The sequence below is a fragment of the Dermacentor albipictus genome, chromosome 10, assembly GCF_038994185.2.
Source record: "Dermacentor albipictus isolate Rhodes 1998 colony chromosome 10, USDA_Dalb.pri_finalv2, whole genome shotgun sequence".
NCBI classification, from domain to species: Eukaryota; Metazoa; Arthropoda; class Arachnida; order Ixodida; family Ixodidae; genus Dermacentor; species Dermacentor albipictus.
In genome coordinates, this window is record NC_091830.1 from 69,737,735 (window position 1) to 69,762,828 (window position 25,094).

A 25,094-nucleotide genomic window follows, 5' to 3' on the forward strand; every position below is an offset into this window, starting at 1 on the left:
GAATCTTTAAGCCGAAACTGTCTGTAAAACACTTTTAATTATATTTTTGTATTTGTGTGCCCTTAAAACGCTTTTAGGCAAGGTAATTTAAGGCGAGAACCGTAAATCTGAGTGCTTAACTGTGGCTAAACATCGGGGCGCCACCGAAACTGCACGGTCGCGGCCAGCGCAAGTCGTGGCAAAGTGCGAGCTATGACAGCGACTGTTTCCGGCCTTCCACGAATTTAGCTTTAAAAAAAAATAACAATTACGATCGCAGTCCCTGGCCCGTCATCTATGAACTTCTAGTCGAAGTTCGTCTCGGCGGAGCAGCGTTTAAACACTGGGGAGAACGCCACCATGGGGCTGTGCAAGTGCCCTAGAAAGAAAGTGACCAACCAGTTTTGCTACGAGCACCGCGTTAACGTGTGCGAACATTGCATGGTGGCCCAGCACCCTACGGTGAGCGAATGTCCGTCTCCGGTTAACGGCGTTTCTTTCTAAAGACGTGCACGGCGATGTCAGCACCAGCTGGCAGCCGCTTGGACGCGTTTACGCAAGCCGTGTTCCTCCACTATGCAATTCGCTTGTTTGCAGGTATTTTAAGCACCCGTGTGTTTCTAGATAAAAAAAAGAGTAAAACAGGTTGAGACGCTCGTGTTACGTTTCCGCATGGTGCATAAAAAGGTTACGTGCTGAAGGAACCATCTCGAACATGTATTTGCAGTGCATAGTCCAAAGCTACCTCCAGTGGTTGCAGGACAGTGATTACGACCCAATATGCCAGATCTGCCGCAAGGAGCTCTCCAACGGGACATGCACACGTCTCCTATGCTACCGTAAGTGTTGTCGGCAAACTTATTTGCGATTGGAGCGAAGTAAATCTTCGCAGGCCACGCCCACGCACATGATGGTTGACACGCGCGTCATTGGTGACGTCGAAGTTTCGGCAGCCAATACTCTTCGGGAGCGGGAGATCACATGTCATGCGACGTAGCTGAAGTTTCGTATTGCTTTTACGTAAGCAACAAGACGAAGCGCTTTTTAAATAAAGCAATAGCTTGCGTAGGAAACACAGATAAACATTTTGTGGCCATTGTTCTTAAAGCCATGCTGTCACTTTGGAACCAAAACTTTTGCATGAGGACACCCTTTTAAGAGCACACTTTTTTGCATGTGTGCAGATGTCAGTGCTATGCTTAGACACTTGTCACAGTCTTGAGAAGAGATCATTTGATAACGAGGAGCTGTATTTTGTAAGGGTTCTTTTCCTTCGATTCTATTAATTTCTTTTCGTTCATCCTCCTGAGTGGTCAATTCTTTTGGTAAGGGGGGGGGGGCGCAGCTTCATACGAGCCATTGAGGGAGTGCAGAAAGAACAGAAAATGAAAAATAACAAAAACACGTGGATCACCAATTCTCGTGACTCCTGGTCACGCTACATGTCCGCCATTGATTATGTTTCTGATGTGCTAACGTCGGCACATTTGCTTTAACTCACCTGTCACATGGCCTGTGTATCACGCTTGTCTCATATGTGCACAAACTGCCTTCTCAGATGTTTTCCACTGGGCCTGCTTGGACGATTACTGCAAGCGGATGCCCAAGACGACTGCACCGGCTGGCTACGGCTGTCCATCGTGTGGCTCGGCTGTCGTCCCAGCTAGCAACATTGAGTCGCCTGTGGCAGACGCGCTGAATGTGCTCCTCAAGGCTGCTTCCTGGGCGAATGCCAGCCCTTCCGTACCGGAGATCCCACAGCAGGTAACAAACAGGCGCAGCGTTACAAGGACATCACAGACGAATGTCCAACTTGGCTAGAGTGGTAGACTATAAACTTGCGGACAACTTCCTGTGGCAGCAAAGGAAAGGCTACCAGCTCCTGAAAATAGTCCCAAAGTCTCATTCACGTTAGGTTAAGCTGGTATACAGGAAACATGAATATCTTATTTACTGCCAACTATACAGTTGAACCTCTGTATAACCATGTCGTATACGACATGGAAGATACCCTCGTTACATTAGATATCCATTATGAGCATGTATTCATTACACGCTGATATTGCCTAGCAACAGCTATTTTGCTATACAAGAGAATTCGTTATATCAAATTTTTTTACTGTAGTAGAGTAAGACATAAAATACAACACTCGGTGTAAAATTTTGTTTTTTATTATTTTATAATTATTTTTTTCCTGTGCTCTTCTGTACTTTGGCAAATGCGAAGCTGTCGCAAGCAACAGGCTACATTGAGTGAATGACACGTCCAGAAGCTCTGCCCCTTTAGCTTTCACATCATTGGCACAAAAAGTTGGCTGCGAGTGCAGTACAGAAAATCTCACTAACGAAAAAGAAGCATGTTTCTCATACCTGCCAACTATCCCAAATTTTTCGTAAAGCTTACGAATTTGGACTTATTCTACGATTTTACGAATGTTGCATCAACGTTTACAAGAACTGACTGCTGTTTTCAAAAAATTTTTTAAGTTGAAAGATGGGGCAGGACAAGATTGCGAAAAGAATGTTAGAGAAGTTGTGGTGGTACCTGTGTCGTCCTCTTAGGACAGCGCAAGAAACCACACGCCAGATGGGCATTTGCTTCAAACAAGTTTGTCAAGACAAGTTCTTGGAGTAGGCCAAATCAGCGAAAGCAGTGTCACCGAAAAAGTCACCGTGATTTATAATCTGTGTGTAGCCTTCTCTTCTATTCAAAATTTGCTGCTGCTTGTTTGCTGTGTCTAAAACAGTGAATCATCATAGATAAAATCTGCATGTATTCCTCAAAAAGTGTGTGCTCTAGGCAAACTTTAAAAATATGTGTGCACTCCGCCCTCCCCTTTGTCATGTGCACAAGGTTCTTATGAATTTTAAAGTTCACGGGTTGGCAGGTGTGTGTTTATTAAAGACTAGGGACTGCCCGAGAAATTTGGTGAACATACATCGCTAACATGGTAGTGCAGTTTGGCAACCTTGTGTTGTGCGAAACCCTCCCCTCTTCCACCGAAAAAGAATTAAAAAAAAATATATTGTAAAGCAGACGTTCGTGCAGACTACAGACATGTGAATATACTAATGCTAAACATAAATGGAAGCCAAAATATAATCAACTAGAAAAGCACAGCTTTTGTGTTACACACCTGCTACTGAACTCTTGCATCGCATATTGGCTTGGTGCATAATGTCAAGTTCTTACCCTTCTTCACAGTGGTGTCTTTGTGGGATTTGCAAAAAAAAAAAATATGTTTGAATAGTCGTGAACGGACACCAACGTGCACTGTTTGCCACACACACACACCGTACCTACCATATCTGTATATCCTGCTATGTTCACTGCCTTGTATTCATTTTATGTTCCTGTTTGTAACTGCTGCTCATGTTATGGGGTTGAGAACTTGTCAAGCTGCCGAAACTGTGGCTTTTGTTTCTCACTCTTTTCGTATACCTGCGACATGAATAAAAATTGATTGATTGATTGATTGATTGATCGATTGATTGATTGATTGATTGATTGAAAGAGCATGTTCTTGAGAGGACGATGTGGAGGTGGGAAAGCTTAAACTGGTCACAAACGGAGCTGTCTCATTTCAGGCGCAGCCTCCGGGACCACAGGGCGACCACCGCCAGGCCAGCGCAAGCCCCGCAAGGTCATTGTCCCAGTCTGCACCTCCACCGTGGCGCTCACAAGGCATCGCACCCAGCACAGTACCGCCCCAGCACACGAGTATGGCCCCTGAAAACAGTGTCAACTACGGCACCACCGCCAACAGTACGTGACCCCAGGCATCGCAAACTCCTCGCTTCGAGACCTTGCTATCGGTTGGATACTCCGCACTGTGTCTCGTACAGGCAGACCGGCCAGCTCCGCAGAATTTCTTGCGAAGTTTACGAATTTGGGCTGACATAATTGCCTGCACATAAAAACGCAAGGGCTCGTCGACAGATATGCACCAGCCGGAAGTTCTAGTAAATTTGGACTCCTGTACAATTTTAACAAATCTTGCATCAAGTTCTACAAAAAAAAAAAAAATTGTTCCCAACGAAGTTTTAAAGGCGTTAAAGGACGGGTTGGCGCAATGTTGCAACAACTGCATACAAAAAAAAAAGTGACGTAGTACCTGCGCATTTCTGTTGTGGCAGCACAGGATGTCATTAGATGAGAGGATTACCTGCTACACGCAAGTTTATCCAGACAAGTTCCCAAAGCAGGCAAAATGGGCAACACCAAAGTCGCTCAAAAGATCACTCATTGTATATCATTGTACGTACATAAAGTGCACGGCGTGTGCTCGGTACAAAATTTGAAAAAAATGCATGCTATCCCAACGCCATGTATTCTTGTCATGCCAGTGGGATTTTTACTAATCCTAATTGTATACAGGCTGACAGGTATGTACGTAGCAGGTAACACTGTAGAGACTAGGGCAACTCTTCCCACAATCTGCATTGGCAATTGAAAAAATGGCACGCGCTATGTGACATCAAAAAATCACGCTGTTCTACATAATTTAACACAAAATTGATCATATTGTCACATTGTAGTGATGTTGAACAACCACCGTGGCACAATGCAAGCCACAGGACGGACTGTTTATTGGGCGAATCTGTGCCCAGCAAAACAAGTAGCGCAATGATGGCGGCTAGCGCATTCGGTGTGATCTCTGGAAGTCTGATCTGCAGGTGAAGCGCGTTGGCTTTTATACGTGACTCCTCAAAGTTTCCAGAGTAATTACTAGTGCTCGCATACCTTCCATAAAGTACAACCAATATTTGCTTTGCGCATGCAATCTGATTACACAAAGTTCGGTGAGCGCATAGATCAGCGACAACATTTGAGCAAATTGCAAATCATGCAGGCGTGCTGAGTGATAACTTTATTACGAAATCAATAGGTTAAAACGAAATGTGGTTAGAGTAAAGGGTGTCATAATTGCTGTTATGAACTTCTTAATTTGACGACGTACATCACGATAGTTGAAGTAGTTTGTGCGGCTAGTTTGTGCGGCTATATTCTTGTTCCCAATCTCTGACAGTACGCTAGCACCTCTTGTCGGCCATGTTTACAAATGCTCATCTGCTTTTTTTTTTTTTAATTTCTGAATATTGTTTTCAAAGTGGTGCCGCGCTAGAGCCTATGCACCAATGACGCAAGCCAACTCTGCAGCTTTGTCAGTGGAGAATGAGAAGCAAAAAGTGCACTAGACCGACGACTAGATGCATGCATAGGTGAAAGTGTGGGAAGACTGCCTCACCGATTTTTGCAGGGCGTAGCACAACCTGAAAGCATACATGTCGATTACGGAGTGCCTGTGCGCGCAAGGGGCCGATAAACTTCGCCATAAATTGCGAATGCCATTTTGTATGCCCGTGTAGATGGGGAACACATAACCGCAATGATATTTGGTATGAATGTCATGTGCTGTGAATGATGCCATGTGACAGAGGTATAATTCATCAGAATTTGTCCACTTTTGACGCTCCAACAGATGCAGTTTACAAAACTGTGACATCTATTTCCATTGTAGTGTCAAAGATTAGCAAGCTTAGTGTTTTCCCTTCTTTTATTTCCAATTTCTGGCAATATATTTGTAAAAATATTGTGGCTCTAAATGAAAATATTGTTTCTTACAGTTGATAGAATTCAACTTTTGCCTCTTAAATACAAAACTTTCCATTCAAGTTAGTTGAGCTGCTGTCTGATGAAAGCATTTGTGTTTCACATTTATATGAATAGGGAAATTAGAGTTTATATTGAACTATAGCTTTCTATTAACATGTTGAGCAGATGACTGGCAGTCTGCTAGTTTAACAGAATGGGGTTCCCATGGAAAGAGTAACAGATGATTAGACAGTAGCAATGAGGTTATGAAAGTAGCAGTTATGTGTTCACTGACTCGGAACGTGGGCAACTGGTGACAGCATGGATAGGCCGTCGCCCTGCAGAGTACTTAAAGCTCCCCTCACCAGGCCCCATAGTAAATTTTGGTTATACACTGTAAGTTGTTACGTGCCTTTATTAGAGCGTTCTGCCAAAAAAAAATTCAAATTGGTTCATTAATAGCCGAGAAAAATATTTCAGTGCCACGAACACATTATTGCAGGAGGCGAGTTCCACTGCCAAGCGAGACACTCTCTCTACTTGCTCCGTCTAGCCTCCGCAAGCGAAATTCCTTCCCTACGTTCTGCCATACCGGACCTCGAGGATAGCATGACGCATACGTCATGGGCCCCACCTTCATTTTTTTCCCCTCACTTTTTTGCTGCACGGCGTACTTCTGCTGACGGCGTCGCGTGCGAGCTGTTCTGTTTGTTTCATTTCTCACAGTGCACAATTTTCCGCACTGTCCACAAGGACACTTGACTAGCGGTATAAGTCAGTGTTACACGAACACCGAGGCAGACACGAGAGTATCACAGAGCATGATCGCGCGCTGGGACATGGTAGAAAATGGCGTAGTTTCGGTGTCAGCACGTGCGATTGCACAACATGGAAACAAGCAGACCAAACGGAAGTACATCTCTCTTGCTGCAGTGCAAAGTGAAACAAATACATGCAGACATTCTGTTTGTGTGTTTTATTATTTATCTAAACATTAATTCATCTATTCAAGCAACAGATTAAACAAAAAATGGCTGTGGCTTAGCTGGATGCGAAGCATACTAGTCTTTATTTTAGTTGTTGAACCACTGTTTAGCCTGGTGAACTGCTGTTGCTTGGCTATATTTGGTTCGGCTAGACGAAGAAACAACTCATGCGTTACTCTGCTTCACCTTCAAAAGTGGAACGTGACAGCGTTCCCGTCGACCCGCCAAGGGGTGTAAGACAATGGGCTACGGCGCAGCAACTACGCGCCCCGCATTGGACACGGTGAGCGTCGAGCAACGCAGCGTTCGGCGCGGCAACGAAATGTGCGCCTGAGCAAGCGACGCACGCCTGAGCCTTAGAAACAGCTCGTTTCTAAGGCAACACCGCATTCACTAGAGGCGCTTTTGTACCGCTTTGAAGCATCGTACTCGTGGCTCAGTGGTGGCGTCTCCGTCTCACACTCCGGAGACCCTGGTTCGATTCCCACCCAGCCCATCTTGCAAGAGTTGAGCCAAAGCCACCTAGAAAATCGGTCTCTGTAGCACGCCGCAATGTTCGCTTCTCATTCCAACGAGCAGCTCTGTCTCCAGGAGGCATCTCACCTCGTGAGTGTCTAGCAGAGGCAAGCGCAGCTGCTTATATACCGCCGCGACGCCGCGAGCGACGGCGCGAGTTGGAGCCCCGTTTCTCGTCTGTCGTGACGACACGGTGTCACGTGGTATTGAAGGCGACACCGCCGCGCCTGAGGAGCTGGGTTGAGCTCTCGTAATATGCTTCGCATAATAACAGATGGTGCCTTGAATAATTCTCGAAGTCACGAGTCACTAAGAGTGACGTCACAGCAAAGACACATCTGTGTAGGCGCACTAGCTTGTATATGTCATCCCTCCGACTTGGAGTGCAGCGCCCGCGAGGAGAAGGGGAAATGGTGTTCAGTTTGAAATTTCAGCTCTTTTCATGGTGCGTAGCATACTTAGCAGACACGATCGTTAGCGCGCATCGTATGCATGGTGCTTGTCAGCTCAAAATGGCCAGACCTGGTGAGGGGCTCTTTAAAGTTGGCTGCTTCCTGTGTTGGGTGACACCATTTCAATCGTGTAAATTTTTCTTTTCATGATTACTATTTGTGTTGCAGGCAACATGACATCATCACGGAAGATATTCAATGCAGCTCAGGGCAACTTCGTCACATCTGCTCCGGACTACGATGAGGACAAGTACAAACGACGATCCGGATTCGAGCTTCTGTCACGGTGGATCAAGTACGTGCTCATGCTCATTGCTATCATGCCGGAACTTTGTCTTACAAAAGTTAAAAAAGGATTGCCAATAATTTGGGAGAGCGTGTGCAACTCTTGGCTTTTACAAATTACGACGGTGAACAGTTTCCAGTGTTGTCTAACTTCTGCATGGTTTTTTGGCTCACCGCTGCCCACGTGCATGGTGGTGTGCTGTGGGACGAGGGCTGGTACGGTATTCTCAGTCCACCACTTTCAGGGATGCAGTTGTGTTCGCAGCATTTTATGTGACTTGGCACCGGACATGTCGACCTCTATGTGCAGAAGCGTTCCTAGCACGTGCCAAGACAGTGTGCTTGGCATTGTGCAAACATTGCTGTCACTTGAAAGTGTCCGGCAAGGCACGTGAAACCTCATGAACATGATTGTATCTATGAAAGTGATCTACTGAGACTGCAAACAGTTATTCTTTTTTTCTTACTCTCGGCAGAAAAGGCAAAGCAAAGGCCTCGTTGTGCCCTGCAGCCAGCAGGAGGGGTTGTTCAAAGCCGAGGCCCAAAAATAATCAAGTTCAATTTTTTGGGTGCTGCAGGCCAGAATAGCAGTTGGCTGTTCCTGTCTGTATATCTGAAAAGGATTTTAAAATTGATGGTCTGCAAGACGCTCATTTAAAAACCTGCCAGTAAAAGCATCACAAGCATTAAAAGTTCGTGCAGGAGATTTAATGACCTGGGAATATTTAAGGCACTTTCATATGGAACCAGTGGTAATTGCTAAATGTTGGCTGATGAAAAGGTATGTTGAAATTGTGAAGTGTGGAAAAATAATCCCATATCTTATGCTCGCGTTATGTTCATAAAACAAAATTGACTGGTGCCGAGTGCGCCAAATAAAGCTGTTAGTTGCAGTATTTAAGGCGGAGACCAATGCATGTGTTAACAGTGACGGGAATGACCGAGCACATTTTGTCCATTGTTGGCAAAGCACTTTTTACAGAAATACGCTAGGTGCATAAATTGCCATCCACTGGGCTGTAGCGCAAAGCCACAGAGGAAACCAATGTGGGTTTCTCTGCACAAAATAAAGCTTCGTGCTTCAATAAGAATTCATCCTGGTCTGCGGTTCGAACTCAGGACCAGTGCCTTCCTGGGGCTGTTGGTCTGCCACCCCAGCTGACCAGTAGGGTAGCAGACAGACCCTCAGAGGCTGAATTAATCGACAACTCGAAGTGTAGCATCATTGAATACTTGCGGGACTATTGCACCTCTAGCTTGAACCCGTTACTATACTTTGTGACAACTTTCTGTGCCATTGAAGGGAAACTACATGGGCGGAGCTTCAGCACGTGTCATATTTCCAAATATTACGGCCGCGTATGACAGTGCTTTTGATTTTTTAGAACCGGTACTGAATCAGTGTAGTTTCCACACGCGATGGTTTCGCATTTTCCCAAACCTAGAAGACAAAAGCAGAAAAAGAGAAGTCAGATTTAGCAAACTGTGGTGTGTTTTGTCTCACATTCCTGTCGTACATTACTTGTTTATCTCTTTTCCCCAGCTTAAACTAGCGTGAATGAGAATGTGGTACTTTGTTTTTAGAAGCACTGTTCCTTGCGTGTGCGTTGCCTCCGTAGCTCCTCTTCCACTGCCACAGAAAGTCGTCCGTAGAAATTCGTAGAAAATCCGTAGAAAGCCCTTGGCTGTGGGTCGAAACAGCTTTTATATACTAATTGCATTGTAAGAACTATAAAGGTCAAGTCGAACTGAATTACCATTCTTGCTGAAAACACTCTTGCCTCTTCCCTTAGATCACGGACAATAATGGCGGGCAGTCACAGACGAGACCCGCACAAGTTCCTCAAGCGCTGGGTCGTCCTGTCCATCCTCATTGTCCTCGGGCTGTTCACCGTCGTTTACTTCCTCTTGCACTGGGGTCGTGCGGCAGCAGAGTCGGATCCGCTGCTAGATCCCCGGCTCAATCCGGACATTAGGGTCAACGACGAGCCTCACGTCATGGAGCCGCGCTGAGGGAAAAATAGCGGCGTAGGCCGTGCGCGAGTGTTTCCTGTCGTCGCGGGAAAATAAAAAGAGCTTGGGTATTTAGGCAGCATCGGTCTGTGCATTTCAGCCAGCCAGTGCCGCCACGAAATGTATATACTGGGTCTTTGTAAGCCTAACTGGCGGTGCTTTTGGGGGGCAGGGTAGTGGACAGTGCTTTGAATGAGTGTGTGTGTGGTCAGCGGGTAATAAAATGCGATAGTCCGAGCACATGGCCTTAGGTGTCGATTGTGGACCACGTGATGGGCGTGCTGGATGACGACTTTTTCACTCCAGCACAGTTTAAGGTAGTGCTTCCAAAACTGCCGCTCCGTGGATCGGCTGAAATGCAACTAATTTTGTTGAGACCCTCATGCGCGCAAGCGCACATACCTATGTGATTTTTGTCTACTATGAGAATCGCAGAAGTTGCACCTAAATTTCGTTATTGAGTTCAGAGTCCTGCTAAATTAGTTAAAGAAGAAAATGCGTTCAGTGCTGACTCCTCGTAATAAATTAAAGTGTGAGTGTTTATATTTTTTCTAACAGTTTTATGATGAACAACACTAAGATGCCGCCCTTGCCCTTCATTACATAATTCACTTGTTCACAACAGGTTCAGTGATAGACTGCTTCAAAACTACCCTTGATGAATCTGTTGTGGCTTGAGGTGATTAACAGGAGCATGCGTGGTGCAATTGTGTTCGCTCCCACTAAAGTATGTATTGTCAGGTAGAAAATTGCGGAACACGAGTTCAACGACAAATGCGAATTTTTGTTCCTTCCGATTTACACGTTTATGGCCAAACGCACACATTGCCACCCCGCAGTATATAGTCTAGGCAACGCACTCTTGTTATTTCTTTTGTCGCTGGCACCAAATTAACGAGTTTCTTGTGCAAGCATTTTGCTAGCGTACAAATATGAGAGGGCGAGAAAGTAATGTTATATGAGCACTCGGAACCCGCTTAAAGTTTACACCCTTTGGGGCTTATCTTGTCCCACAGCAATGATCATCTACCTTGCTTGCATTTCCTTTCTTGAAAACTCTGCGCTCGCTACTTTCCTGTCGAGAATGCCGTGTCACGCTGATAATGCGCATGCCCTTTGTTACCTGGAAGTACTGGGCTTGTAGCATTAAAGAAAGTAAAAGCAAACAAGGCAGATGACGATTATTGTTGTGGGGCAAGATGCACCCCAAAGGGGGCAAACTTTATTAAGAGTGAAAGGTTAGGCCTAAAAAGAAATAAAGAAAAAGAAATCAGAGGCGTGGCTCTTTAACCAGGATGACCACAGAGGCCAAGGACTGCAAGAAAAAGAGCAAGAAAAAAAAAACTAATCCCAGAAGCAAGCATTTACTTGTCGGCTCTTTCATTTAGATAGCTCTGTCGTATATTAAAGGTTTTGAGAATATCTCTTCTGATATAGTCCAGTAAAATTTTTGACATGTTGAATCTCCTGAAACATGCTAGTTATATTCTGTTTAAGGTCCTGCTCAACAGTAAGGGCTTCACGTTCACGCACAGAAAAAGATTGATAAATTCGGCACATTTGCCTACAGTTCACTGCTTGTTTTGTACCGTGTATGCCAAAAGTATGGTCCTTACAAGCCATGTTTCTGTGTTCTAATCAGTGGTGCTTCTTTTTTTTGCCTGTGGATTGAAATAAATGATTTTTCAGCCAGCTTTCAGTGGTGGTCCAGTCAGTTTAAGATTTGGAGCAATTTTTGGAGCAGGCAAAATGTTGTTCTGAAGCAGTTTAGGAGCAGCCATACCTACATTTTGGAGCGACTCCGGAGCATAAAAATTGGGTCTTTTTGGAACATTCGGTGTAGTACAGCAGCAATCTGTAGCCATTTGGCGAAGCTTGTTATTACTGTGCAATCATCAAGTGTTGCTCAAGAGAGAAGCAAGACTTGCCTTCCCACGGACGGTATGCCATGCACGGTATGTTGCAAACATATCTGGGTAGGCAAGGAACCTAGTTTTGTAAACAGTGAAAATTTTGTAGGCTAACGATAACAAAAATATGCGCCTGGGCGCAAAACAGACATAAAATTACAAATGAGCTAGAACAATTTGCGCCGTCGGGCACAAGACAAAAAGTGATGGGAAATGTCTTGCGTGCATTCGAAGTGACATGTGTTTTGATATGCTTTCCAGCACAAGACAAAATGTGTATTACGCCCAATAAAAATGCTAGAAGCTCGACAAGAGACTAATCATCTATGCAAGATGTTGAAATACAAGATGCCTCCGTACAGTGTGTCTCGAAGACTGTGGTGGCGGTTGAGAACGTTCGTGCCATCCCGTACGCTTGCTTTTGTTGCGCGGTGGTTTGCCACTTCCCGTGTGTCATGTGGCCTCTACGAATAGATACGAGTTGATTAGGGCATAAAACCTAACTTGTATCGCCAATACCCGACTGATCTTTCAAGGCGCTACCTTGCCCCCAAGGGCTCTAATTGCCACAGGCATGCCCGAAATAGCCATGAAGGCCTGCCAGTACACTTATCAGGCGTATCAGTGCTTGTACTGTGGCAGAAGAAGGCGGGTGCTCGCGTGTGTAATTATGGAACACACACTGTGTCCCATGACATTTGCATTTTGGTATGCTGCTTCACTGTGCAACACTTTTATATTGAAGCAAAGCCGCCTTTCGGAAACCGGAATTATACAATCGAAGCCATTGCTAACAGCAGCAAATTGTTTTAACGATAACATGGCACCGAACAGCAAGAACTTTGGTAGCGAACGTCGAAGTAGCTAGGCCTAGCATTGCCGCGGTGGTAGCTACAGCTGCCCGTGGATATGCGTGCGAGAGGTGGCGAGATAATCAAAATGGTGGTGGCTTCAATCAATGCATGGATCAATGCCATTTCGGACCTGTGGTCAAGGCTATGGGAAAGGGTTTTTGCATCCAAAATTTCAGATGTTGTTCTATACATTAACCTATGGGGTACCCTGGCGGTGTCCGAAAAGCCGGGCATCCAGAAAATCGGTTGTTGACTGTAGTTTCACAACCTTACTGAGTGCATTACACTGCCGTGAAAGCGCTCACTTTCGCGCGGTTGGTGCAAATGGCACTTGAGTGGGTGCAGCCAGGAGCACGCAAGTCGAATTGTAGCAAAACGGTGCAAATGGAACAATTGGACCACCATTGAGCCTTCTTTTAACCTGGCAAGACAGCTACGTCATTACCTAGACAAAAAGAACATGCTTGCTATGTTCAGGTTATAGAGTCATCCTGCTGTTAGAGGAAACACCTTATTTACATCCCTGAACTGATGTGCTTACACAAGCAGGCGAGTGAAATCGATACTATATACACTTTGGTTAGACACAATCACATGATGTTGCCACCAGACTAATACTAAAATTACCAGGGGTAAACCTGTTTAACCATAATGGCAATGAACAATGGTGTTGAACGGAACCGGAGCAGAACCTTTATTTTCACTTGAACAGGAAGTAAACCAAACCACTATTTTTTCCATCTTGGAGCTGAACCCAAACAAACTTTTTGAGGAATCAATCCAAACCGGTTCGACCTACAGGTTTAGGACACAGTCATTATTGCTGCATTTTTAAGAGAGGAGGCGATGCCTCTTGCACTAATTTGGTGCAGCTTACTCGGTCAACAGTATGCATGGACGGCTCAACCGTACACCGTGCACATAGTCAACGTGTACTGTCCAGAACAAAGCGTCACCAATACTGTGTCGTGGAGCAAACGGATTGTGCTCAGACAATTTGCTGTGTTCGGACAAAGTTGCAGTGTGTACTGTACCTTCAGTGACTGCTAGTTACTTTCCCAGCGCAAGCGGAACTATGTAGAAATTCTCCATGGCAAATGCATACAGCAACAATAAACTGAAAGCGAGAGCAGATTTTTTGAGGTGCTCTGCTATTAATAAGCAATACTGCGAACTCTAGGCTACAGTAGCTTCTGGATGAAAACCCTCTTTGTTCATGAAGTTGTTTACACACGCACTCTGCATTTTTATAATGACTAAAATATATATTCCTTCAGTGGTTTCGCTATGTTATATTTAGAGGGGCCAAAGAAATGTCAAATACAGTCGAACCCACTTATAACATTACCAGTTTTAACTATGTATCGGTTATAACAATGAGAAGCTACGGCACCGTCAATTTTTTAATGTTTTCCATGGTGAAGTAACCTGCTTACTACAATGCCCCAATGCCGCATTATCGGTTATAACGAGTAAGTCTGGCTGCTGGGCATCCGTGCCGAAAGGTATTGAAATGCGAAATCTTTGAAAAGACAGAAAAAGAGAAACTCGAGCCACTGCATGATGGGCCCACTGCCGCCGCACGCTCATTTTCCAGGCTTCTCCGTACAACCCTCTCCTGTCGCCCTTTCTCCCCTCCGAACACGAATGGGCTACGCCCATAGGTTTATGCCGCCTCACCTTCCGAAACACCAATGAACTGTGCCAACTGCGCCACAAGCAGATTGCTCACATGTTGCTCGCAGGCTCCTCATTCAGCGCAGTTCTGTGAACAGCTTAAGCACTTGCGTTCGTCTTTGTTGATTGCATCGAACTCATTCCTGGCCACGCGGTTTCTCAGCTTTGCTTGACTCGCCACCGAAGCGGAAAATTGCTTATCTGCCCAGTGACCATCAGCAACGCATGACATTGCCGGCGAAAATAAAGCGCATGGATATAGATTTGGAAACGAAGTGCTTCCAACCGATGAGACGATTGTCGCGAGTGTGCTTGCATCAGATAGCGACGGCGACGACGGGAGTGATGACACAGTAGGGCAGGTTGCATCAATACTGTCCTCACAGGAAGCCCGGCTGATGATTCAGTCCCTCTGGGGCTTCGTTTTCGTGAGGAACCTTCCGCTGCACTAAGTGGAGCACTTGGATGCCTTGGAGGATGTAAGCAAGCTTTGCGTAAAGCATGCTTGGCTGATGAAGATAGGCTACTATTCTCGTACAAGCCAGTAAGAAGTACGTGGCAAGATGGTTGTGGCAATCTCTCCTCAGCATCAGCTCCAAGCTGACGGGCTGCCGTGACAGCCCTCTCGCAATTTTTAAAAGGCCCCTTCCGAGGCCACCAAAGCCGATCATTCAGATAATTCACACGTTTGCTACTTTGACCAAAAACGTGAGGTTTCCAACGAAAAAAATTACCTGTATGAGGCATAAAGCAACCTTGTAGCTGGTGCTTTACAGCAGTACTTACATGACTACCAAGAACGCCAGTAAATGTAACCAAGACACAAGCACAAATAACAGTTTGCGAATCTTTGCACACAACATTTTTATTTCTGCAGACATCCTACTATACACAGCCACAGCCACGTTTTGTCGCATGCATTCGTGCACGACATGCACTGGTGCAAATATACAGTTGTCGTCCCAGAAACATGCACTACGGGCGGCAGCGTCCTGGGGTTTACTCAATGTCAAAGATAAAACGCATGTACATGAACACAGAGTTACACGAACTAGCAACAGTGTGTTGCCATCAGTCACATATGAACACAAGAGTTCAGTCCACATGAGGCAGCCATCTACCGGCAAAAATACGGCACTGCAGATGTCTTCCGGCGCTTGCGGGCTTCCATTCCGCTGAAGAATTCCCGAACGTCCTCTTCTCTCACGACCTAGCATTAGCAGAAGGACACGCTTAGCACAAAAAACAAACAAACACCAGTACTTCTGCTGGGCAGAAACCTGGAAGTTAACAATGAAGTTTGAGAAAAAGTTAAGAAGCATGCAACAAGTGATGGCATGAAAAATGCCAGGCGTAAGCTTAACTTTCGTTACCGCACCTATTCAAATCGATCACCAGTAATCGATGCTTTAGATCACCAATTTTGACATGTTAGAGCCGTTTCTTATCCACTTAACTCTTTCATTAGCACAAGAAAATTGTAGTTTTTATAGGCCCTGGAAAAAAATTATTTACCACTACAAATAATATTGCAGCACACATAGCAGCATAGCATATTGTGCATAATGAAATGCTCTTTCCAAAAACATGTTTTCAAAAAATAAAATGATTAGGTAAAACATAAAAATTCTAGAAATAGCCATTTTAGCTGCCAGTTCACAAAAACAATATATAAAAAAAGACATTCATATCAAAGGAAATTCAGAATATACATTTCAAAGATAAATAATCCAGGAATAGTGTTTGAAAAAATAAATGCTTAGTACACTGCCATTCTTCGAATACAAAGAAGGAAATAAGACCAGTTCATAGCTCGTACCATGGGGTGAAGCAGTACGTGGATTTTGTGAAGCATAGGCACACTCAGCATTTACCCAGAAAATGTCTAGTTTTTGTTCAACTTTGCAGTCCTCGTCAGGCACGTACCCAGGGGGGGGGGGCGAAATCAAGTGGCATACCCCCCCCACGCCACCACTCCTCACACATTCCTAAAGCTCCACCAGATGAGACTTGACAGCTGTTCATCAGTCAGCATTATGCTGCCTTTTTCACTCCTTTTAGACGGCTGTAGTTATCGGCACCTCTTGTAATGTGAAGGACAGTTTTCTCATAAATTCCGCACTCGCGCGATTAACTCGAGATGCGTTCAGCTGTCACCATCTATTCAACCGTCACGCGCATAGCTGTTGCTTTTGTTAGTTCAACCTTCTTTCTTTAGGCTGATCCTGGGACCAGGAGAAGGATGCGGTTGTTACTCACCTGGTCTGTACTCTCATGGAACGAGTTGCGGCCGCAGAAAACGCCAATTGCATTTAACTTTTCCCTTTACTTCATTATTTACTTCATTATTTTCTTGAGTTACGGCTGGCCGCGACGCTGGCAGATGCCCGGAACCATATACACGTGATATGGGTTAGATAAGGTGGGAAATAAAATAATGTGAAAGAGCGTCCATCATGAAGCCCTGCAATAACCCTTAAACCAATAAGCAAGATGACTGTCGCCCGTTACCTCGTCTGTTTTTCCCTAACTGTATAGCACTTTTCGTGCAAAATTGGCAACTGGAAACAAAAATCGCAAGTTGAGAAATTAAGCGATATACTAAGGGAGAGAGCCAAGGCAACAACCAAACTGCAAGCAAAAGCGAATAATAAAAAAGTTAAGCGTTGTTTATGAGACTATTTATGGATTAACATCTTTTTATTGAAAAAGGAAGTAGAGAAAATGCCGCCGGAAGTGGAGAACAATTACTTGTTTTGAATGACGCTTCTACAGTTATCGGTCGAACCGCCTCACGTAGCCACTTCTCTGCTGTGCTTATGTGGGTCTTTTTCTAACCTTTCGCGGTGAGCGCACGCGGTTGTATGGGACTGGCGGCCGCACAGCGTTACGCAATTTGCGGAACTGTCCAAACTGATCAACAAGGCGAAAATAACTGATATTCGAAACTATAACATGAGAAACACTGAAGAAGCCGTAAAAATGAACGCAGCCTGAAATCAGTAAAAAAGAAACCTGGCGTAGGACAAACCATGATGTATGCACTAAAAGATAAAAAGTGGAATATCATCAGCAATCTCGAAGATATAGTAAAAGCAGCGGAAAAATTCTAAGCTGACCTGTATACAGTACCAAGAGGAGTCACGATACCTCAGTTAGAAACAGTCATGAACAGGATACAGAAACTCCTATTTCACAGAAACCACATTTGAAACCCACAGAAACCCAGAAACCCACATTTGACAGCTTCTCCAGAGTATAAACACCTGGCATTTCCCTGGCATAGCGAATCTTGTTACACAAAGATGCTTGAGGTCTGCCTCACCAAATTACGCTGCCGCATTCCCTCTTTAAATTTCAATTTATACAGGTCGGGTTTGGTTCCCTCTCCCCTTTGTTCTCTTTGTGAGAAAGAGGAGACGATACAGCACTTTCTTCTATCTTGCCGCCGCTTTGCTGCGTTAAGAAAAAGATTGTTGGAGATACCTTTTCGAAGAATTGGCCTCGACTTGACAGAACCTGCAATTCTTTTGTTCGGGGCGTCCACTTTGGGATTCAGCCACAGGGATGCATGCTTCGCTGTCCAAACATTCCTTACAGAATCTAAACGAATTCCCTGCTAAATTCTATTTCTTTATTACCTTTAAATTAATTATTCCTCATTCAACAGCACCTTCCTGATTTTATTTTAGCCGGTAATTCAACCCTATTCAATGCTATTCGCATAGATATTAGGAAATTTATGCTCTATATTATTTTGGAATAATCCACCCATTTCTTGGCCAATCCCCCATCGTAGGTAGGAGCCACACGTGCCAAAGGATACAACAACAACAACAACAACAACAACAAAGGAACAAAAGATCAGGATCGCCACTCGGCCACTAGAGACTGTGAAGGAGCACGTTTACCTAGGCAAATTGATCACAGGCAACCCTGATCATGAGAAGGAAATTCACAGAAGAATAAAAATAGGTTGGATCGCATACGGCAGATATTGCCACCTCCTGACTGGAAGCTTACCATTATTATTGAAAAGTAAGGTGTGCAATCAGTGCATTTTGCCAGTGCTGACATATGGGGTAGAGACTTGAGAGCAAGTTAAGGACTGCGCAAAGAGCGATCGAACGAAGATTGCTAGGCATAACGGTAAGAGAGAGAAAGAGCGGTTTGGATCAGAGTGCGAACGGGTATAGACGATATTCTAATTGACATCAAGAGGAAAAAAATGTAGCTGGGCACGATGATGATGATGATGGAGGTAGAGGGCCCCCCCCGAAAAACAATCCTGGGTACGTGCCTGGTCCTCGTAACACATTTTGCAGTTCCACCTTTTCGGCATCTTCCGAGGATGGTCCGATGAGAAGTCCAAGGAACGTACTTCACCAGTTTGTCTAGAGTCATGCACCTTTTCCAGGACTGATCGCTCTCAGTGTAGCTGGGCAACTACAAGATTGTGCATCCAAGCATATCTTTTTGCATTTTTGCAGATTGTCTTTATCACCTCTGCAGAGAAGAAGAGTAGAAAGAAATCCCACGCCGTTGTAAACTGCCTTGCTCTGATCCGTAGTACGGGGCCAAGATGTGCTACGGGCAGCATTTTTGGCGTGAACGGAAGTTTCTTTGCTGCCAACGGCAGCACATCATAACCAAGCGAAGTATGCACCCTGAAGATAATCACTAGAGCTGTTAGGTTGTGCAAAAAGATCACCAGATAAACGCACACAAGGAAAGAGACCGCTCAAGGCCGTAAAGGAAAGTCGCCGGTGAACACCTGTGGATGTCCCATGCTGTCCCATGGTGTTCTCACCGTCAGAGCTTGAATCTGCTTTGCTGTCATCTTCAGAATCATAACTCGAGTCCTCATCACTAAATTAAGTGTGGACACAGCTGCGCGAGATGACACCACCGGAACAACTTTCAATAACTGCACAGTGACGCTGCACCCCTTGCCTGGATTTTACAAGAAAAGTGAAAACGAAACTCTTGGAAACTGGTTGCAAAAGCCGGGTCCACATATTGGACGTGCGGCAGACGTTCAGAAACACACTTAGGCGGAATAAAACGACTGGGACTCCACACCAAAGCTCACTAGTGATCAGCTGGCATCACTTTTAATTATCACCGCTCAGCACCGTTGGACGGCAAAGCCGGCGAAATAATTTAATTCTTGACTTGCTGGCAGTAATTTGATTCCAAAATTTTGATGTTAGTGCAGCGTAATCGCAACTGCCACGCCGCTTTTTGCTACAACATATGCACATGAGTTTGCAAAAAGGTCCATCAAAAATCACAACATTGCCGGAGCATGAAAATTTTAACTAATTCTGAAAGCTCAGTGTCTGTACTTATTGGATGGCCTTAAGTGGATAACGGCTCCAACATGTCGAAATTAGCGGTCTAGTGCATTGACCACCAGCGATCGATTTGAATAGGCGTGGTAATGAAAGAGTTAAGGCCATCCAGTAGTTAGTAGAGGCACTGAACTTTCAGAATCAGTTTAAATTTTCACGCTCCGACGGTGTTGCGATTTTTGACGGACCTCTTTGCGTACTAATGTGCGTATGTTGTAGCGAAAAGAGGTGTGGCTGTTACCTTCTGCTGCGCTTGAGAAAAAAGCATGCTGCTCACAATTACGCTGCACTAGCACCAAAATTTTGTAATGAAATGACTCCCAGCAAGTTAAAGATCAAATTATATTGCCGGATTTGCCGTCCAGCAGTGCTAGCGGTGATAATTAACCAAAAATGATGCCAGCTGATCACTAGTGAGCTTTGGTTTGTAGTCCCAGTCGTTTTATTCCGCCAAAGTGTGTTCTTGAAGGGCTGCCACATGTCCAACATGTGGACCTGGCATTTCCAACAAGTTTCCGAAAGTTTAGGTTTCGCTTCTCGTGTAAAATCCAGGCAAGAGGTGCTGCCGGTGTCACTGTGCTGTTGTGCAGTTATCGAAAGTCGCTCCAATTATGTCGTTATGTTGTCCCGTGCAGCTGCGCCGCAACAAAAGCGCTATAATCGAAACTATGCTGCACTCGCACTTCAATTTAGTGATGAGGAATCAAGTTACGATTTCGAAGGTGATACCAAAGCAGATTCAAGCTTTGACGGCGACAATATTTTGAGTCAGCATGGGACATCCATAGCTGTTCACCGGCGACTTTCCTTTACGGCCTTCAGCGGTCTCTTTCCTCGTGTGCGCTTATCTGGCAATCTTTTTCACGACCTAAGAGCTCTAGCGATTAACCTCAGGGTGCATAATTCGCTTGGTTATGATGTGCTGCCATCAGCAGCAAAGAAACTTCCGTTCACGCCAAAAAATGCTGCCTGTAGAACATCTTGGCCCAGCACTACGGATCAGCGCAAGACAGTTCATAGCGGCGTGGGATTTCTTTCTACTCTTCTTCTCTGCAGAGGTGATAAAGACAATGTGCAAAAAGATATGCTTGGATGCACAATCTTGTAGTTGCCCAGCTACGATGAGAGCGATCAGTCCTGGAAGAGGTGCACGACTCTAGACAAACTGGTGAAGTACGTTCCTTGGACTATTCATCGGACCATCCTCGGAAGATGCCGAAAAGGTGGAACTGCAAAATGTGTTACGAGGGCTGCAAAGTTGAGCAAAAACCAGACATTTTGTGGGAAAAGTGCAGAGCGCACCTATGCTTCACAAAATCCAGGAACTGCTTCACTGCATGGCATGTGCGAATGAGCCGGTCTTAGTTTCTTTTTTGTATCTGAAGAGCGGCGGTGTACTGAGCATTTATTTTTTCAGACACTATTCCTGAGTTATTTATCTCTCAAATGTACATTCTGAATTTTCTTTGATATTAATGTTTTTGTAGATATGTTTTTACTGATATTTTTGTCAACTGGCAGCAAAAATGGCGCTTTCTAGAATTTTTATGTTTTACCTAATACATTTCTTTGTTTGGCAATGTATGTTTTTTGGGAAGAGCATTTCATTATGCACAATGTGCTATGCTACAATGTGTGCTAGAATATTATTTGTAGTGGTAATTAATTTTTTTCTGAAATCTATAAAAAGCTACCATTTTCTCACGGTAACGAAACAGTTAAGAGACAGAAAGAGAGCGGTATGGATCAGAGAGCAAACGGGGATATCCGATATTCTAGTTGACATTAATAGAGGAAAAATATTAATATTAATATTAATATTAATTATTATTAATATTAATATTAGAGGAAAAATATTTATAGGAAAAATTGCAGAGAAGTAGGTGGCATAATAAAATTAGGAAATTTTCGGGCACAGGATGGGGTCAGCTGGTACAAGACAGGAGTAATTGGAGATCACTAGGAGAGGGCCTCCGTCTTGCAAGGAACATAAACAGGCTGATGATGACCTCTGCAGCCGCGTTTCCAGATGAACAATTATTCATTACAGTTGATCAAAGTTCAATGCATTGGCAATAATAATGGATGTTTCTTTATGGAAACAATGTGGATCCATAAAGAATCACAAAGTACGGTCTAGTTGTTCAAAGCCCCCTTCTTTGGCGAAGACATTGTAACGTCTACTGCAGAAAGAATAAATGACTGTATCGATAGTGGGGATTCACATGCCAAAACCACGATTTGATTACGAGGCACGCTGTAGTGGGGAACTCTGGATTAATTTTGACCACCAGAGGAGCTTTCACGTGCTCCCAATGCGTGGGACACGGGCGTTTTTGCATTTCGCCCCCATTGAAATTAGGCCGCTGTGGCCGGGATTCAATCCTGCGACCTCGTGCTTAGCAGCGCAACACCTTAGCTGCTATGATGTAGCGACGGGTGTCTACTGCAGATTCTTCTAAAGGACTGAATCTGAGGGGTGCATGGAGGGAGCTGGCATATTCTTGCAAGCAATGCATGCACCCTGAAACCGAAGGCAGCTGAGTAGTTCACTACGCTACGTTTGTTGATTACAGTTCCAGCGAGACAGCATTAGGAAGTTGAAGCTTCCCTACTGCACTCTTCTGTATTCTGTAAACCTGACTCACCTTCCGGTTGTCGGCAAACTTCTTCAGGAAATCGACAAGCTCCGTCTTGAGGTTGTTGTAGCCTGCAGTGAAAGGACACGTGCATCAGACGCAGCTGGAAGAGGGTGTACCTGAATATGCACTCCCGCCTAAGACTCCCCCCAGAATGACCATCTTCCCTTCTCCCCCTTTTCCCTCTCCCCAAACAGCATCAGTGGTGTTGTTTAGATTCTCCACAGAAAAGCTCCAGCTGTGGGTGTGATCGCCTCATCCCTGTCACGAGCATGTTGCCCTACGAAGACCGTTCTCGCCTCCACTGTGGTTCTCTGTACTCGTCCTGGCGTAAGCTCAGGCCTCTACTGTCACTTCACGGGGATGGAAGTGACTAAAGATGCTTTGGAGCATCTCTCGGAGCAGCAAATTTTGCACTTTGGACCAGGAATTGCCTATTTTGGAGCAATAAGCATGCGTTTTGAAGCAGCTTGGTAAAGGTCAATATGAGTTAAATACAGGCATACGGAGGAAAGTTGTTCCTTATTTGACATTGTGTAACACTATTAGGTTACACAATGGTCTCTTGCTGGTGCAGTTGTATTACCGTTTGAGTCGCAAGGAGTCACGACAGAAGCTTTACTGCTCTCGTGTCACGAATTCAGTGTCTGTTTTATGTTCTACAAATCTTGTTTTCAGGACCGCTGTAGCTGCAAAGTTTCGTCGTGCGTTGACGCACGGGGTGCAGCCCGGAAAGTAAACACGTGTTTCTGGCGGATCGAGACAACGACGACCACATTGCAGGCTGCAGCTGGTGAAACACGGTCAAATACTTACTACGCCCACCCACGTAAATCTACTGTAGCACTTCTCTAGAGCTGCGACAAAGTGCTACAAACATATCCGTTTTGACCTTAAATGCTCGTATGTTCTTGTTGCGGTGACCACAAGTGCGCAGCTCGAGCTTGGCCGCGAGGCGGGGCATGGGGTACAGCGAGAACGAAAACATGCGCTTCTGGCGAAACGAAACACCGCGATAACCATGCACACACTACAAATTAATGCAGGTGAAACCTGAGCAAATACTTCCGACGCTCACCCACATACTACATGTACTTGGGATCAAAGCCACGCCGTTGTTCGCGCTGCTGCAATACACCGTCAGAAGCTCTAGTTCTTCTAACTAATGCATCGATTTTCCGATTCTCTGTAGAAAAACAAAAGAATACACATAAGCAAAGAACTTTCGTTTTCTTAACTGCATGGCTCCAGCAGAAGTCACTGCTGATGAAATACACACCGCACACTTTTATTGGTGGTGTGGCTGGCCTGCAAATTCGCAACTTCACAACCCCTTCTTTCTTCTATACCGCATCTTTGGGGAACAAGTGGAGACTCACTTCAATTGCCACATCTATGTTGGTGCATTGCGGCACGCTGCTCATGTGATTGCTTTTGAATTTCATCTTGCTCAAACGATGTGTAAAAACAGATAATCAAGCCCACTGGTCACCACAAAGAAAGCAAGCAAATACACTACCTAAGTAAGTAATTAACCAACCATCTAAGTAGCCATCTAAGTAACCGCTACCACCCAGGGGTGGCTGCGTTACTTTGCCATGACCGCAGGTCCGAAACGGCATTAAACGTTTCAGACCTGTGGTCATGGCAAAAAGTCCAGAAAATGGGACGGCAAAGGGTTCGCGCATCCGAAATTTCAGATGTTCGTATACATTGACTCTATAGGGTATATGGTGGTGCCGCGAAGCCGTCCGAATTATTTGGCATGTCCCAAAAAGTGGGTGTCTGGAATATCGGTTGTCGACTGTACACAGGCAACTCCTCTAGCTGATGACACGGCACCAAAGAGGATCTGTTATGATTCCTCTACGTTACTCGAGCCAGCATTAGCGCGACTTTCATTCCCTTTCAATCAAATACAGCTAATTTTCCCTGATAGAAGCACAAATTCCATGAGATTTCCCGGAGTTTTTCTATACTTAAAAATTCCTGAGAATTCCCAGTTTTCCCGGTTGGTAACACCCTGATTCTATGAACCGATTTTTCAAATAAACCGAAATCCATTAACCAAGGATACAGCAGACCCCCCCTTTTTTTCCAATAAGGTGAGAGGCATTGAGTTAGGTCTACCTTAACGATTTTGATGTTTGCTTTAGGAGTGAACCATACAGCACATAAAGTGAAACGCTAATTTCTGCTACAGTTAGTACTAGAATTATCCAGTACTCTCTAGTAGGTCTCTGAGTGACTTTTTTCTTTTTTTGCCAGAAAAATACATATTACTTGTGGAGAAACTAGGCCTTAACAGTTGAAGCTCCCTTTAATTTCTGTTGTGCTCAAACTGCAGCATAGATAAGATTACGGCTCAAATACACTGATTCATGCTCCTTTCAGCAACTCAATTATTCTCTAGAAAAAAGCGTATAGAAGAAGCCAAGCTGAATTTCAGTTCTTGCAGTGTACACAACGTCTGATTATTATCTGCTTGTTGTGTATTATATCTTGTCTTACTGGTACGTGACTACACGCACATCAGTTCCAAGCTGAAAACGGATCTCATTGTGGCCACGACTAGAACGTGGGCCTGCTCGTGGAACACAGGTGGCTCATTGTAAAGTTAATCCCGCAGTTTGTTAAGAGCCAAAGAGAAAGGGAAACCTCTGCACAGCTGGTTTTAGCATTGCCTCTGAGATCTGCGGCAGTGTCTTGCTCCACCCGAGAGAGAGAGAGAGAGAGAGACAACTTCATGTAGTCGCCTGCAGAACGACACCACGACTAAATGGCGCCGTGACGCGGGCCCTGACGTCTTCTCAGCGGGTGGTCTCTACTCAAC

General features: G+C 44.8%; 2 protein-coding genes across 2 annotated transcripts in view; one reads left to right on the top strand and one right to left on the bottom strand.

Moving 5' to 3' along the window:
• Positions 1 to 124: 124 nt before the first annotated feature.
• Positions 125 to 10,799, top strand: LOC135899472 (zinc finger protein-like 1 homolog). The gene is made up of 6 exons (XM_065428750.2): positions 125 to 441; positions 707 to 818; positions 1,538 to 1,743; positions 3,568 to 3,745; positions 7,698 to 7,824; positions 9,608 to 10,799. The coding sequence occupies exons 1-6, from the start codon at positions 340 to 342 to the stop codon at positions 9,825 to 9,827; spliced, it is 945 nt and encodes a 314-aa protein (XP_065284822.1). The 5' UTR covers positions 125 to 339; the 3' UTR covers positions 9,828 to 10,799.
• A 4,314-nt stretch (positions 10,800 to 15,113) lies between these two features.
• The window catches only part of LOC135899439 (putative E3 ubiquitin-protein ligase UBR7), a 31,691-nt gene continuing 21,710 nt past the window's right edge, over positions 15,114 to 25,094 (bottom strand). Inside the window, exons 10-11 of the mRNA XM_065428689.2 lie at positions 22,271 to 22,332; positions 15,114 to 15,478 (exon numbers count right to left, since the gene is read on the bottom strand). Coding sequence (XP_065284761.1) covers positions 15,386 to 15,478; positions 22,271 to 22,332 — 155 coding nt within the window. The 3' untranslated portion in view covers positions 15,114 to 15,385. The remainder of the gene's footprint in view (positions 15,479 to 22,270; positions 22,333 to 25,094) is intronic.